This window comes from Carassius carassius, chromosome 13 (genome assembly GCF_963082965.1).
Source record: "Carassius carassius chromosome 13, fCarCar2.1, whole genome shotgun sequence".
Classification (NCBI taxonomy): Eukaryota; Metazoa; Chordata; class Actinopteri; order Cypriniformes; family Cyprinidae; genus Carassius; species Carassius carassius.
In genome coordinates, this window is record NC_081767.1 from 18,230,503 (window position 1) to 18,248,456 (window position 17,954).

General features: G+C 43.2%; 1 protein-coding gene across 1 annotated transcript in view; it reads right to left on the reverse strand.

Moving 5' to 3' along the window:
- LOC132156020 (protein jagged-1b-like) overlaps positions 1-17,954 on the reverse strand; it is a 59,205-nt gene that overhangs the window by 15,728 nt on the left and 25,523 nt on the right. The window contains exon 3 of the mRNA XM_059564821.1: positions 1,683-1,740. Within this exon, the coding sequence (XP_059420804.1) occupies positions 1,683-1,740 (58 nt within the window). The remainder of the gene's footprint in view (positions 1-1,682; positions 1,741-17,954) is intronic.

The following is a 17,954-nucleotide window of genomic DNA, read 5'->3' on the forward strand; positions in this document are numbered from 1 at the left end:
TGTGAATTTGAATTTAATTGGTCCTGTCCCACAAGATGCTGGACTGGAATTTACACTGGACTGACCAGTAAGAAATTACTGAATTGCAATTCAAAAACAATTAACAGTTAATTTTGAGTTGAGTTTTTACATTTGTTTTTTAACTAAACAAAACAACTACCACAACAAACCAAAGCAAAGAAAAAAAAGAAAAAAAAACAATTGGTACATGGCTACATATGCTCCAGTACAATTTAATGCAGTAACTTGTTTAGTGAAGTTACTTGATTTATTTATTATGCCTTTTCTTGGTCTTGCGCCTACTGTATATGACAGTATTTTTGGATGTGTGCATATTAAAATTAATACAACCATTAAAACACCAGCCATAGAGAACCACAAAATGTCCACATTATTTTAAGAGCACTTTTTTAAAAATATAGAAAATTAGGATCATTAGACATGTTCATTATACTACATTTAAATATATTAAATATTCCACGTGTTCTATGAATATATGTTTATGGATAATTCATACCAGACGTGCTAAATATGTTATTAAAATCACACTTTCAGCAATAGTATGAAATTTCTTCTTATCTTTTTGAATGGGTTTTACTCCATTACATTTATATGGCCATTAATAAAAATACAGATTCCAATTTTCAAACATATTTGCTCATTTCAAATTCTGTAACTGATTTGCACTTTAAAGTCATTCTACATTTAATTCTTAATTGTGCACAACCCAGGACAGAAGACGCCTCGTAGACGATTAAATAAATGAGAAACTGAGCAATACTTGTGTCCTTAAACCTTTCTCGCTTTTTCTCTCTCAAGTATTTTTCAAGGTCATAATAGGTCAGGATGAACTTTGTTGAAGCTTGTTAAAGCTATATGGCACTCGGAAAGATGGCTGTATTATAATCCAAAGCTTGCAGGGGGCAAAAAACGGCTCTACAGTTACAAACTGACATTAATTTGACTCTGGGATCGGCCCACCTAAGCCTCACCTCACTAGAGACAAGCTGTAAATCCAGTGAACTAGAGAAGGGATGGATAAAATAAATGAAAAGACATGACAGGAGCTGGAGGGCAACGAGAACGTGAGATTAAGCGAGAGGAGAGAAATAGATCTAGTATAGATACAAAGGGGAAGAAGAGAAAATTACAATGTAAGAGAATAAGATTGTAAGAAAAGGAGAACATTTTGATGAGATAAGTAGATGCGTCTGCATGTTTGAGAAACAAACTTAGTTTTGTTATTAATGGAAATAAAGGGGAAATATCCAAGTGATTCAAATGTATCTCACTGTTGTTTGAAGCATGCACATGTGTGCAATTTATTCATTAAATACTCCATTATTGCATGAGGACAATAATCAGTGAGTGTGATTGTGTGTGTGCAAAACCCAGCAACATATTTTCAGTCAATTATAAGGAGAAACAATCAGAAAGCAACACAGGAAATGAAAGAGTCATGGAGACTGACCCTGTGCATTACTCGGTTCTCTTGTAATCCCCAGAAGACAGCATGAGGGGTAAATACGGACTGGCTGTCTGTTGTTGGCAATGTCCTTCTTTTCATTCTTTCTCTCTGCTATTATATTACTACAAATCATTTCTGTGAGGTCACATATGATTCATGGATTTTTTTTTTTTTTTTTTTGTCACAGACACACATACATGTATCATCATCATACCTGCCTCTGATGTTTCATTGTCATGGTCCAGAGCCTCGATCACCAGAGAAAATGATTTCTGGGCAAAAGAAAATACACAAGGAAATGCATGTAAGTGTTTTTAATATTGCCACATTTGCACAACACATTGTGATGGGTGTATTGAGTGAAAACACTATAAAATCCCACACACACAAATGTAGTAGAAATAAAAGTCTCAGTTTTTAATTGCTTTACATTTTTAACAGACATTTGAATGGTGCTTGTCAATGCAAAAGTTGACGTCGCAGTCCTGTGATCTGACTGCTACTACTGTGTGCATTGCTAGGATGCTCTGGGTTGTTGCCCAAGAGACCCCACCTCACAGTCTATATGATATTGAAGAAGTATATTTTATATAATATTACATAAATAAAATGCCACTTAAAGGTTACATTCACACTGTCAGTTTTTGGAATTGAAACCACATTTACTTGCAGGTGTGGGTTTTGAAATATCGCATTCACACAGCAACATAGACTAGCATCTTAAATACTGTATTCCTTAACAGTAGCCATAGCAACAGTGATCAAAACAATATCCATGATGGTGAAGTCAACTAAGCCACAAGTTCATCCATCAAATTTTCCTTAAAGGGATAGCTCACCCAAAAATGAAAACTATGTCATAAATAACTCATCCTCATGTCGTTCCTAACCGTGAGACCTCTGTTCATCTTCGGAACACAGTTTAAGATATTTTAGATTTAGTCCGAGAGCCATCTGTCCCTCCATCTGTCCCTTAGGCTTATATTTGTATATTTATTGTTATCCTTATACTGAAATTTGCTAATGGATGTTTTGAGCTCTTTTTCTCGGATACATCTCTTAAGTCCAGTGGGGGAACAGATGGTGCACTGAAACCCAGAAAACAGAAGAATGTCACCATTGATTCACAGCAGCACTGAGACCAAGCCTGTCTGCAGACTCTAAATACAGTATCAACCCCAGACAACTGACAATCAAGAGTACTTAAACAAATAGAGTACTATTATATTAGAACTACAACATCACAATGTGATTTAAAGGGAGAGCTGACAAATTCATGAGAGCATTAATGAGTAGAAAAAGACAGACTGGGAGGAGGAAAAAAGAAAGGAGGACAATTTTCTTCTTCGTATCTGTGTCACCTAAATGAATAATTCAAAGCCACACTCTCATTCTCGAGTGAGAGGTCCAAACCCTGCCATGCAAATGACACAGCTGCAGCAATCTGGTTAAGGAAACTTTAAAAGGCGGCATGGATGTATGGTCATGTCTGTCTCATGAGTAGCCACCACATCAGAGAAGAGTGGGAGATCTGAGCGAAGGATGAAGAGAGAAGACATGAGATGGGTAGAATTATTGGCAGGAATGAGGGAGTTTGATAAAAGTGCTGTTAAGGGTTGAGAGAACATGATTGTTCTCAGTGATTGAATGACTGAATGGTAAATGGACATGAAGATGTAGAAGAATGGCTTCATGTGACTGAAAGCATGTTGCATTAAAGGACACAGACACAACAGCGCTTGAGCTTCATAATTCTATGCCTGTTTCAATAGCACATGTGCATTAAAACAAACTGACTTGAATTGGCGCAGCTCAAACGATAAAAGCTCTTCCATGTAAATGTGAGTTTTTGTCACTAGCCATGATTGCGACAATTAGCATTCCCAAATCCATTAGCATTTCCACTCATCTCAATGGCAGGTGCTTGACTAGCACTATATTTAAATATTATCATGAAAATTTAAATATGCAACTTAGATTAGTTTACTAAAGTTTAGTCAGAAAACACTGCTATTTTAAAAATGATCATATATATATATATATATATATATATATATATATATGGGGGGTTGTTCAGTGATGCAAACAATGGAACGCACTTTTTATCATGCTTTACCAGTAGAGACAACAGGAGAATCAGTACCTGTACAGCTGAAGAAACAGAAAATAGAAGACAGAAAGGACAAAAACACACACACACACACACACACAAAAATATTAACATTAACAAGATGGAAATAGGTTGAAGAATGAGAAAATCCCAAGTATTCATTCCCAAGTTGTTTCCTACATGTTGGACAGGTAACGAATAAATAATTGTGTACACTGCTCTGGTTGTATTCACTAGCATCAGTGTCATTTATATAAAACTCATTGACAATTAGTGATTAGTAATAGGCATTGCTAAGAATTCATTTGGACACCTTCAAAGGCGATTTTCTCAGTAATTAGATTTTTTTGCACCCTCAGATTCCAGATTTTCAAGTAGTTGTATCTCAGTCAAATATTGTCTGACCCTAATAAACTATACATCAATGGAGTATAATAGCTTTTGGATGACGTATAAATCTCAAATTGACACTTAAAGGAACACTCCGACTTTTTGGGACTTTAGCTTATTCACAGTATCCCCCAGAGTTAGATAAGTCCATACATACCTTTTTCATTTCTGTGCGTTCTGTAAGTGTTATTTGACGCACCCACCGCTAGCCTAGCTTAGCACAAAGGCTGGATGTAAATGGATACTGGTAGCATAGTAATCCCAATAAGTGACAAAATAATGCAAACATTTTCTTATTTACATGTTGTGATCTGTCACAGCGTGTACAAATAACAAGGCTATATGAGACAGAGACAATTTTTAATCGTATAAATACTGGGAACTATATTCTCACTAGGCGTAGGAGCACAGCTAACGTTACTTGGGCGGAGTGAGTAGCACAGCACCCGAGACGCGCCATGGTGAGGAGAAGAGAGTTCGCTCAGAGTTGGAGTAATAGAGTCAGCAATTACTAGATAGTAGATTTAAAATGTACAATCATGGGTGTTCGCTGTATTGTAAATAACTGCGACAATAAACAGGGGACACCAGGTATTACTAAGATGTTTCATAGAATTCCAACCACAAACGCTGACCTGATGAATCGATGGCTACTTGCTCTGGAAATAGATCCAAACACACCTGAAAACACCATCACGAAGTATTTCGTTTGCTCTGAACATTTTACTGTACAGTAGACGACTATTTTGAAAAAATGCAAGTTGCCACACGGACCATGAAACGTGTGCTAAAGGATACAGCCATCCCATCGATAATAAAGACAGGACAAATTGGATCACCTGTTACTGCGGTAAGTGTTCCGTTATGTTTTGAGATGACTAACATTAGCCATACTGTAACAGTGCCATGCTAATGTAATATAACCTTAGTAGTGACACTATTACGTGAATAGGGGGTCCGTGTATCCCCTTTATTGTTATTATTGTGACACACTGTATGCAATGGCTATACTACAATTTAATTGAACTATGAATGATCATTATAACAAAATCACTTACTTGGTGGACAGCTGACCATTAGGTTCACTCGGCATGGGGCGTTTCTTCCAGTTGATCTTGTCACAATGGGAAAAAAGACAACTGCCGGGTGTATTAGGGCAGAGAAATCTTCCGTGGTAGTGACGCAAATATTTTGATTGTCATCAAGCCTTGACATTGATGGCAATACCCGGTCCCATTCGTTACAACAAAGGCACTCGGTTTCTGTCGGCATAGGTTGTCATGTTCCACATTTACACCACCAGTCCGTGTTCGTTCTGATTCTCCCTTCGTCTTACAGCTTCCAAAGTTTGTAACTCCTCGTCTGTGTATTCTGGCTCAAAACTATATGGTTCTGGATCTTGGTTTGATACACAGTAAAATTCCTCTGAGTCTGCCAATTCCTCAAAGTAAGCCATGATCACGAGTCACGTCTAGCTAGTTAGTCACGTTTGTTTTGTTTACGGTCTCGAGTGCTGCGCTAATCACTCCGCCCAAGTAACGTTAGCTGTGCTCCTACGCCTAGTGAGAATATAGTTCCCAGTATTTATACGATTAAAAATGGTCTCTGTCTCATATAGCCTTGTTATTTGTACACGCTGTGACTATACAGATCACAACATGTAAATAGGAAAATGTTTGCATTATTTTGTCACTTATTGGGATTACTATGCTACCAGTATCCATTTACATCCAGCCTTTGTGCTAAGCTAGGCTAGCGGTGGGTGCGTCAAATAACACTTACAGAACGCACAGAAATGAAAAAGGTATGTATGGACTTATCTAACTCTGGGGGATACTGTGAATAAGCTAAAGTCCCAAAAAGTCGGAGTGTTCCTTTAAGACTGGTTTTGTGTTCCAGGGTCACATATACATTATGCTGAATTATTGTTGCTAAAACCTCTCATGTTTTTCCTGGTTAGGAAACTAGACAAACTAGTACAAAATAAGTATAAAGCAGTGTATAACAGCAGTATAAAAGGTATGTGTTAGCTAATATTAAGCATCTTGTGAATGTTTCATATAATAAGCTAACACAGTGCAAACAACATGCTTTACATCCTTAATGGCCCCTTGAGAGACAAAGATGGCACTGAGATAAAACCACATTTGTACTTTTTTATTCCAGAGATGTGATTTGTGTTGTAACAGCACATAAGACAACCTCTCTCACACACACATTTGCTCACTCAAATGAGTCATAGCTTTCCACAATTGTTCACTACAACAGCTCTCAAAAATAACAACCAACACTACATACCCTTTCTTTTTCCTCTTAACACATTCACACATACACACAGCATTCCCTCGGTGCCCTAGCAGGCTCGAAACATTCACAGCACCCACACCCTTAAATAAACAACCAGAACAAAGGCAGATTTCTCAGACACACAAACAAAAATGTCCTCCTACAGTTGTTTCCTCTCAGCCCCCTGCAATGAGATAACCCAGACCACTCAAGCTCAGTGTTTGACACCCTCTCTCTCACACAAACACACACACATAAGCCCCTTTCACACTACACGTTGGACCCGGAAAATTGCCAGGAACATTGCCGGGTTGCCTTTAGTGTGAAAGCAAACACGTCCCGGGGTTGATTCCAGGATTGATCCTGGGTTGGGGACATAGTAACATTTCTGGGTTCAGTCCCAGAACGAGCGCTGTGTGAAAAAAAAGCCAGAACTAATGCCGTAATTGGGTGTGTCGTAGTGATGACGCACGTTATCGCGCAACTCTTTTACGGGGTGTTTTGAAGGCAGATCAACGTTCGCGACGAAACAAATATGTGCAAACTGTAACGAAGCAGAGATCAGTTAGTTCCTCACTGTCCACGCTGACGCTGAGATAGTTCACCAGCTTCAGTGAAAGTTAACATGCCTAGCATTTTTGGTTCGTACATTACATGTCACACCCTGATGTCACATGTCTTCACGGGACCTTTAAGGGTTGTGTGTGAATGCACGCACATATTCCGGGTAATTACTGGCAGTGTGAAAGTGCAAAATCTAACGACCCGGGAACAATTGTCAGGACACATTACCCGTGTATTTTCCGGAATCGCAGTGTGAAAGGGGCTATTCATACACAATCCTTAAATGGATATCCAGCTCCAATTCAGCATAAACAGACACTGTGCCCAGACACTCTCTCAGTTTTTCGAGTGTTAAAGTTAGGGTAGGTGATTTCAGAGAGGCTAGCAATAGCAAGCTAGCTTTGAAAGCATAAGATCCCATCCTCTCTGCAAATCACTCTCCAAAGCCACGCCTCCCCCGAAACACATGACCACGATCGGTAGACCAGATGCAAACCAGCAACACGATGAGAGACGGCGTTAGTGGGGGGTTGAATGCAAAACTGTCAGATTTTCTCATGCCTCATTCACCGGTTAGAAACATTACAGTACAAAGTGCATAATATTTCAATAATAACGCCTTCCATTATTGCTTGGTATGCAACAGCATAATGGCAAGTGTTGATTATGTATCATTTATGTGCAAACAGTTTGCACAGATGTATGCAAATGCATACATTAACAGGCAGGTAGGAGGTATATGACTGGACAAACATTTTTGCCTTCCAGATTATATAAATGCATTTAAATACATTTAGACCACTTAATTAGTGATTGCTATCAGGATATAAAGAATAAAAAAAATGCTTTTAATTCACTTAAATTATTAAAAATTTACTTAGTGATGAATGTGATACCGGATGATGACTGAACTGTTGTGCATCTCTGAGCAACACACAGCAGTGTGTACCACAGCACACAATATATAAAAACACACAAAACTCAATTAATCCACGAGCCAATGCTTCAGTGACCCATTTGAAGACTAGGTGGCAAGTCACTAGCTTCATATTTCAGTGAATCAGCCATTTGAATGAATCAGTTAAATGAATGAATGAATGAATGAATGAATGAATGAATGACTCATTAAACACTGACTTAACATCACTGGTTGTTTTAGTTTCATTTTTAAAGTATTATTGAACCATTTATTATCATCCTTTTGGAGTGAATTTCTCAGCCAAAACTGATTTGTGATTAATTTGATTAATTAATCTACAAATAATTGTAATTAGATTTAAAATCATAATCCCTTGATAGCCCTATAATATTTGTGTGTGGTCCTGGTATTTCCTACGTTATGGGGACCAAATGTCCCCATAAGGATAATAATAGCAGTAACTTTTGACCTTGTGGGGACCTTTATTTATTATTTTTTTTGGTCCCTATAAGGAAACAAATTCATAAATCATTCAGAATTATTATTATTATTTTATTATTATTATTAGATGTGAAAATGGATGTTGAGTAGGTGTAACGGAGGCTTGCCTCTGGTGATTACGTTTTGGTTGCACCAGCAACTAAAGCAAAGTCTGAAGTGTGGAAAAGTTTTGCCATGTTTATAATGAGAATAATGAATGAATAATGACGCACCATCAGTGAGAGCAGGAACGCGCTGAAGACATCTACAGTGGATTCAATAATGTTCCTCCACAAAAACATGTAGGCTTACCCTAATCTTTGTGTACCTAATCTAAAATGTATCATAATTTAATTAGTTAAAAAAGACTCGTTTTTATTGGTGCGTTGGTCTATTTATTGGCTAAATGAGCCTATGCCTATTTAGAGTGCTGAGATGTTAAGATGTCACAGAGGACTTATTTTATTTCTTTATTCCAACTTCCAAGTGGTATAGTCTATGTTAGTTATGACTAAATTATGTTAAAACATGTATAAATGACTCATTCTTGATAAAAGGCAAAAGAGCTGTGTGCATGCTCACATTTGAATAATGTCGGGCTGTAAACGGGTTTGGGCTTTTAAAAAGCTGTCAATCAAAATGTACTTGTCGGGCTCGGGTCCTGCCGGGTCTAACTTTTATGGCCCGATTACAGCTCTACCCAACTGCTCCTCGGGTGCCGCAGCATAAATGGCTGCCCACTGCTCCGGGTGTGTGTTCACGGTGTGGATGTGTGTGTTCACTGCTGTGTGTGTGCACTTTGGATGGGTTAAATGCAGAGCACAAATTCTGAGTATGGGTCACCATACATGGCTGTATGTCACTTTCACTTCACTTTTATTACTTTTCCTAAAAAACAATAATAATAAATTTCCCTCATGCCAAATTTTTATTATACATTTTCAGTAAAACATCCATGGACAATTCACTAAAATGAGTTACCATTATTTAGCAAATCTAATGCATGTCTGGTGCAGAATTCTTAGTTTAGCTGAGAGCTGAGAGAGTGATTTCGAAAATGTCATATTTAACTGGTCATTATTGATTTCCTCATTCTGTAATAGTTCTTTGTACTCATCTAACGTACTCGCCGTTCCTCTTTTTCCCTCTTCACTAATATATCTTTTGGTGCATAAACATTGAACGTTTATCGAACATGTGAAAAAAAAAAACATCACTGAGACATTTTTCAAATGTCTTCTTTTGTGTTCCACAGAAGAAAAAAAAAGACATACAGGTTTAGAATGACATGAGGACGAGTAAATAATGACAATTGTAATTTTTGATGAACTATCCCTTAAAGGCATGAATTCTCTATAAGCATACCGCATGATATGTGGGCTCTGATTTTAGATTTTATAAGTGATATTTTAAAGCATGGTCAATTCAAACTTCAGTCAAATGTGTCGACAAGGTCCTTATAAGTGCACACCTTTTGGGAAAATAAAATGTTGATAAATATAATTTGGCTGTAATAAATATTTACTTAGCCCACCATGTTTATGTGTGTCGAAGTGTGTTTGTACAGCATTGTGTGTAATGTCTGCTGTGTGTGTGTGTGTGTGTGTGTGTGGATGTGTGGGATATTCTCAGCTCACAGTCTGTGTTTTGGCTCTGGGACATCCTGGTGGAAGAGATGAGGCAAAAGAACAGAGAGGTTAGGAAGTAGCAGGCTCTAAATCAAAACACTAACACACACCCATCACATTAGCGCTGGTCGGTCTCCAGATCTTTGTCTCTTCTTTCTCTGTTCCTCTATTCTCTCTCTCTATCAGGCTGCATCAGCACAGGGTAAGCCAACGGCGGTGGCAGTGCCAAGGTCACATATAGACGTACACACAAACACACAGGCAAGTGAACCACACACGTGCAGGAAGGGTGTATGAGGATCTTTTGTCACAGGTCAAGTTCAGAAATCTGCTAAATCACTGTTCCCCTGCTCTACCACACCTCTGGCTCCACAACAACCACTGTCATTTCCGTTCTAGCTAATTTATCTGTGATGTAAGTTTTATGTCTTGGTGTTGTGATTAATGAGTCATGGATCACTAATTGTTAAAAACAGGCAGAAGTGTTTTGAAAAGAACTTAATGTTATTTCTTTTTTGCAAATAATGGACGTTATTAACTCTGTTAATATCAGGGGTTTTCAAACTTTTGATGTCTTTTTGACACCCAAATATGATGATCACATTGTAAATAACAAATTAAGAAACCTACTTAATTAAGAAAGCACCTTTATATTTCCATGTTTTAAATTATTTTGTGTGAGAAACATCTTAACTCTTTATTGGTTCCATGAAAAAAATGTCTAAAGCATTTATTAATCTCAGTTATTGTATTGTAAATTGCATTAGTACTACTACTAGGACATAACTGTAAAGTGTTACCAAATATTTTGTGCGTATTATACTTTTAAGTGTACCCTTATACTAAAGTAAATTATTAAAATATTGGAAAATATTTACTTTGTATTAACTTAACAGGGTATGTTTTTTTCTGTACAATATGTTTAAAATATAGATACTACCAATGGCACATAAAAAAGTTACAAAATTAAACTGTATTTTCAGAAAAACATTCTCAACAAAGATAGATTACATAATATATTTACATTTTATTTTTTATCTAGCATGATTAAAGGTAATATATAATATATACAGTGTGTGCTCATATACTATATATATATATATATATATATATATATATATACACACACATGTTTAATACTTTAATGGTGTCTTAAAATGTTTAAGCTTTAAGGCTTTAACTTTGACAGATAGCTATAATTATATCTTTGTACTCATGCAGTGTTCTTGAGACCTGTGGGAACAATCGAAACAAGACCAGACTGTCCCATTACAAAACACACACAAATACATCATATCCTGTTTATCGTCTGTGCCCTGTTTCTCACACAATCATGCCTAGTCACACATACCCAAAATACATGAAATAAACTAGCAAATTAATGAAAAGACAAACAGACGCCGGAAGGTCCAGCAGTAAACATCATCAAGCAGATAAGATAAGGCTCAGAGACAAAACTCTCCAGTTTTTAGCACTCAGGACAATAGAGAGTGTGTGTGTGTGTGTGTGTGTGTGTGTGTGTGTGTGTGTGTGTGTGTGTGTGTGTGTGTGTGTGTGTGTGTGTGTGTGTGTGTGTGTGTGTGTGTGTGTGCACAGGTGAGCACTGAATAAATCACTTCAGCCCCCATTGTGTCTCCTCTGATATTTTAAAATGTTAAGACCCAGCTCTTTTACTACAGTAGTTGCATCATAATTAATAATAATAGTGATAATAATAAATGCTAAGCTGTGGGAAAAGTGAAAGGAATCAAAAACCATTATGAACAATCACACAGTCTATGATAATAACTAGCTGCCAATCAACAGACATAAATAGAGTATTCTGTAAGCAAGCCCTTAATATGCAGAGATCAGTATATGCATATGCAATAATTTCATTACTTAACAGGATGTTGAGTTTGTTATTTCCAAAAGCCTTCAGCAACAGAGCTGTTTGACAGTCTAATACGCCTGGATGCCTGTGCATTGAAAGAGCTCTATTCACACTTCAGGGAAAAGGGCCACAACTGCACTGCATTGAATTCGTAATGAGTAAGCACTATATTTCACTGCATCCGGCTCCTCAGAATAGTAACACTTCATGAAGGGACTCGAAACGTACTCGGTTACTAAACGTAACCTCGGTTCTCTCTAGAAGAGCGAACGAGTACTGCGTCTTAGCTAAGACGCTATGGGAAAAGTCTCTTTTCACGAAATACTGAAGCAAAAAATTATCCTTAATTTTGTATTTTTGTAAAGCGCATTTGCAGCAGTACACAGCCATAGGCGAGACGGCTCGTTCGCTCATTGGCTTGTTCTGCGGCAACTGCACAGCCTATCGAGCGCAGGCTGATGCAACATCAGACCAATAAGGGCGCTTCACGCCCTTCTTGCCACTTCCCGCCGAAACGGGTGTGGCCCAACCTATAAAAGGAGCTCGAAAAGGCTGACTCACCTGATTTATTTCATCGACGAAGCGAACCAGAGTGAATCGTACGCACGGCAGAGAACGCAATACTCGTTCGCTCTTCTAGAGAGAACCGAGGTTACGTTTAGTAACCGAGTACGTTCTCTTACGAGAGCTCTCTCGTACTGCGTCTTAGCTAAGATGCTACGGGAACCCAATGTAAAACGCCGTGCGCGCAGGGATCACACACCAATAAACCTGAAGCAACGCCCAGGATTTACAGTGCACAGTCACCTGAGGGACTCACAGAGAGTCCAGGACAGAAATGGGAAAAAGCCCTCCGTCCTATATCTAGCAGCATCCGTAGATGCGGCAATATGACATCACACAGCCGAGGCAAGGCCTGACCAATGTGGCAATGCGGGTCTTACGCAATACTGCCCATATAACAGTCGGCAGCGCATAACGCTCGTGAACTCAGAATTCCCCTCAGGGCTCTGATTCGACTATACCGACAACAGCCTTGCTTGCAAGGCGGGGACCTCCAAGTTATAGAGGTGACGCCTCTTGTGGAGTGTGCTCTGACGCCAAACGGGCACTGAAGGCCCCTGGAAGCGTAAGCTAACGCTATGGCGTCAACTATCCATCTGGATAGAGTCTTTCTCGAAACAGCCATTCCCTTGGAACGTCCACCGAACGAGACAAACAGCTGCTCCGTCTGCCGAAAGGCAGCAGAGCGAGACACATAAGCTCTTAAAACCCTGACAGGGCAAAGAAGACTCGAGTCTCCATCCTCCCCTGACACCGGCAGGGCAGACAGGGCAATAACCTGAGCCCGAAACGGTGTGTTGAGGGATTTCGGCACATAACCGTGCCTAGGTTTGAGTATGACCCTTGAGTCATTGGGCCCAAACTCCAAGCACGACTGGCTCACTGAGAGCGCGTGCAAATCACCCACACGCTTCACAGAAGCGAGAGCCAACAAGAATACTGTCTTGAACGACAGATGCTGAAGGCTAACCGATTGGATAGGCTCAAAAGGGGGACCCTTCAAGGCCTCCAAAACCGCCGCGAGGTCCCACATAGGGACTGACGGAGGTCTGGGAGGATTCAGCCTCCTAGCTCCTCTGAGGAACCGGATGACTAAATCGTTCCTTCCTATTGACTGACCGGACGCCGTTTCAGAAAACGCCGCGATGGCCGCCACATAATCTTTGAGCGTGGATGGGGCTCTGCCCTTATCCAACAGCTCCTTTAGGAAGGAGAGGAACTCCGTCACCTCACAACTCAGGAAAAGAACGCGGGGCAGTGAGCGTTTTCGTGGGACGCAAAGAGGTCCACCTCCTCCATGCCAAATCTCTCCCACAACAGCCGGACTGTTTGCGGGTGTAGAGACCATTCGCCCGTAGGAACATTGCCTCTGGACAGCCTGTCTGGACCCAGATTCTGCAGTCCAGGCACATGCACTGCTCTCAGCGAGCGCACGTTGCGCTGAGCCCAAACCAGGAGGCGTTCCGTCAGCCTGCACAGGTTTCGGGAGCCGAGACCGCCCTGGCGATTTATGTAGGACACCACGGACATGTTGTCCGAACGGACTACGACGTGGTGATCCGTGATATGGGGACAAAAGCGCGTCAGCGCGTTCTCCACTGCCAGAATTTCCAGGCAGTTGATATGATGGAGCTTTTCCCATTCTGACCATATGCCAAAGGACAGTCTGCCTTCGAGCAGCGCTCCCCATCCCGAAGTGGAGGCGTCCGTCGACACCATTTTCACACTCGGGGAAGTCCCCAGGCTTACACCTGATCGGTACCAGCCGTTCGCTGTCCAAGGTGCTAGAGCCGCAACACAGCTCTGATCGACCATGAAATGCAGCCGGCCAGACGCCTACGCTCTGCGCGGCACCCGAGCCTTCAGCCAGAACTGCAGGGGGCGCATGCGGAGCAGGCCCAGCAGCAGAGCCGGAGATGCTGAGGCCGTGAGACCCAGCATCTTTTGACAGTGTTTGAGCGACACGGTCGCGCCGCAGCGGAAAGAACTCGCTGCGCGCTGAATGCCCATCGCGCGCTGTGGTGACAGCCGCGCCGTCATGGAACACGAGTTCAGAACTATACCCAGAAACAGGATCGTCTGACTGGGGTTCAGCGAACTCTTCGCCCAATTGGCACTGAGGCCGAGCTTCTCGAGGTGATCGAGTAAAACGGCCCTGTGGTCCACGAGCTCCGCTCGTGATCGGGCCAGAACCATCCAGTCGTCCAAATAATTCAGAACTTGTATGCCTCTGAGTCTGAGAGGAGAGAGCGCTGCATCCATGCACCTCGTAAACGTACGAGGAGCTACGGACAAGCCGAATGGCAGGACTGTAAACTGGTATGCCTGGCCCTCGAAGGCGAATCTCAAATATCGCCTGTGGTTTGAGGCTATCTGTATTTGAAAATACGCGTCCTTCAGATCTATTGACATGAACCAGTCCCCTCTGCGAATCTGCGCGAGGAGCTTCCTGTTTGTGAGCATTTTGAAACTGCGTTTCATCAATGCCTTGTTCAGCTGTCTTAGATCCAGTATGGGCCTGAGACCCCCGTCTCTCTTGGGCACCAGAAAGTATCTGCTGTACAGCCCCCCCTCGCTTTGAGCTTGAGACACAGGCTCTACAGCCCCTTTGCTCAACAGTTTTGATATTTCGGCCCGAAGTATGTGTGCTACTTCGGTTTTGACCGTAGTTTCGACGCGCGCTGAAAAGCGCGGTGGGCGTCGAGAAAACTGTAGCGAGTAGCCTCTCTTTATAATGCCTAGCACCCAATCCGAAACCCCTGGAAGCGCTGACCATGCATCTGCATGAATGGCTAAGGGCTGGATGCGAAGCGCGCTCTGTTGACTGGGCAACGGCGGCGCTCGAGTGTGCTGCGCATCTGAGGCGGGGAGCGCGCTGATCACAGCGGGCAGATCGCTCTTCCTCGACCCCGTTCCGGCGCTTAACCGACTGGAGGGAGGCTGAGCGGGTCCCGTGGGACTCGATATATCTGCGAGTAACCGTGGGCTGCATGTGTGCACATTTACCACTTTCAACTCGCTGTCTGCCTGTGCAGAATGTACGTGCACGGGCCTCGTTTTTACAGAAGCCCCGCGCCGTATGTGACATAGTGTATGTGGGCACTGGGAAGTGGGCACGTTTACTATGCGGCGCGCTCGACCGATCTGTGTCGATCTTATGTGCGCTAGCCCTGTGTGCAGGGCTGTGCTTACATGTGGAGATGGGCACTGGTTAGTGGGCATCGTCACTGCATTTATAGCACCATCGGCCATGGCCGGACGAGCGTGCACGGGTTTCGTTTTTACAGAAACCACATGACGCGTGTGACATAGTAATTGTGGGCACTGAGGGGTGGGCACGCTTACTATGCAGTGTGCGCGACCGACTTGAGTCGACATTATGGGCGCAGGCCCTGTGTGCAGGGCTGTGCTTACATGTGGAGATGGGCACTGAGGAGTGGTCATCGTCACAACATTTATAGCACCATCGGCCGTGGCCGGAACACCAGAAAAAACACTCTTTTTGTGAAACATCTGGGTAGCCGTGATAACGGCTTTTGTGTGCAGGCAAGCGGGCACTCGTGCAGGCTTGCACATTGCAGAAGACACAGAGGCAGTCACAACTCTTGGAACTGCACCAGCGGTGCACTTGGGTGAGAGCTCGGCCGCAGCGGAACTCGAACACCGGCGCTTTCCCAGCAGTGCTAGGATGCTTTCGGGGCTTCTGGCTTCACCGCAATCCTCTGCCGCGGCTCCCGCGGCGCGGGGCGACGCCTTGAAGAGCGAGAACGGGGTCCCGAGCTGCGTTGCTGATGCTGTCGCGATGACGCAGCAGGAGGCGGTGGGCGTGACTGAGAGCTCTGTGGGGCCGGTCTAGAGCGGCTAGCTGCAGAACTGGAGCGCTTCTGCAAGAAGTGCTTGAACGCCTGCGAAGCTTTCTGGTCCTCGGCGAATCTCCGGCAGGCAGGAGTTAGCGGCGCGTCAAGGAACGCAGCGCGCTCAGACTCCTTGATGTCAGAAAGCGTCAGCCACAAATGCCTCTCAGCCACCGTAGCGGAAGCCATAACCCGTCCCATGGCCTGTGCAACGGACTTAGTTGCGCGGAGGGAGAGATCCGAAGCACTCCTCAGATCTGCGAGACAGATTGCTTCAGGTCCCATCTCATCCAGCTTGCGGAGAAGATCGCCCTGGAAAATCTGTAGCGTAGCCATGGTGTGTAGCGCAGACACAGATGAGCGGATTCTCTCCGAGAATGGAGCGTCCCAAGCTTTCGCCACTTCTTCGTGAAGCTCAGGAAGAAAAGGGGCGTGCTTTGAGCTTGAGGAAGAGCGCTCATCCAGAAGAAAGCTACCATCCAGCCGGGAACGTGAAGGGGGCGCTGGTGCAGACCACTCTAGGCCGAGGCTCGCCGCGGCCAACGAGAGTACACGCATCAGCTCCTTATCGATATCCCCCCGTCTGCTGGGCCTCTGAGCAGCGGGCTTGAGATCCACGGAGCTCGCCCAACCCTCACTGCCCGAAGCAAGCAGAGAGCACGTGTCTTCTTCCTCCGACGCGGGCCTGAGATCCACTTCCTCAGATGACGCGTCGGCAAGCAGCGGACGCTGAGCATCGGGAAGCGATGCAGGGGAGGCCGGCGAAGCGGAGGGAACCGGCGAGCTCGGCCGAGCTGGAGGCGGTTCTGGTAGGCGCTGCGAGCGGCGCTTCTTACGGCGCTGCGGCGCAGCGGATGATGCAGGCTTCGAGAAGTCACCATAGGCATTAACTCGCAATGAGGGCATCCGCCGTCAGCGTGCGCGAGCGCTGCATGGTCCTCACCCAGACAGGAGACGCAGATGACGTGACGATCTCCTTCGCTGAGCGGGGCTCTGCACGAGCCGCACGAGGGCATCTTTAAAAAGACGCAGCTCTTTTGTGAATGTGCGTCGCAGGGCGAACACACACACAGGATATAACAGAACAAGGATGTAAAGGATATGGGCGCCGGATAGCGCAGCAGGAACGGCAGTGGAAGGCGGCGATGCCAGCGGCTTCAGGATGGCTCGTCCTGCTGATATGCTCTTCCAGACGGCGCTTGCTTCCTCGTGATCCAGCGATGCGTGAGCTTCGCTGAAGAGATGAAAAATCAGGTGAGTCAGCCTTTTCGAGCTCCTTTTATAGGTTGGGCCACACCCGTTTCGGCGATGTTTCGTCTGATGTTGCATCAGCCAGCGCTCGATAGGCTGTGCAGTTGCCGCAGAACAAGACAATGAGCGAACGAGCCGTCTCGCCTATGGCTGTGTACTGCTGCAAATGCGCTTTACAAAAATACAAAATTAAGGATACTTTTTTGCTTCAGTATTTCGTGAAAAGAGACTTTTCCCGTAGCGTCTTAGCTAAGACGCAGTACGAGAGAGCTCTCGTAAGAGAACTTGCTGGACCTTCTCAGTGTAACAAGTCTCTGTTCTCTCAATTCATAAAGCAGCAGCACATTTGCAGTATCATCCATTTAGTAACATTTAATAAAAAAAAGTTCAGCCTAGATTAAAATCGGTGAATAGTGGGAGGTTAAGACAAGGATTAAGACTTGATTTAGTCTGGAACTGTGTAGAAGCAGTCTGTGTTCTTTTGGAAGTTATGCAAGGCATTATCAGCCGCGAAATAGCTGAATAATCTTTGACACACAACATAATTTTTAAATACTTTTTTCACGT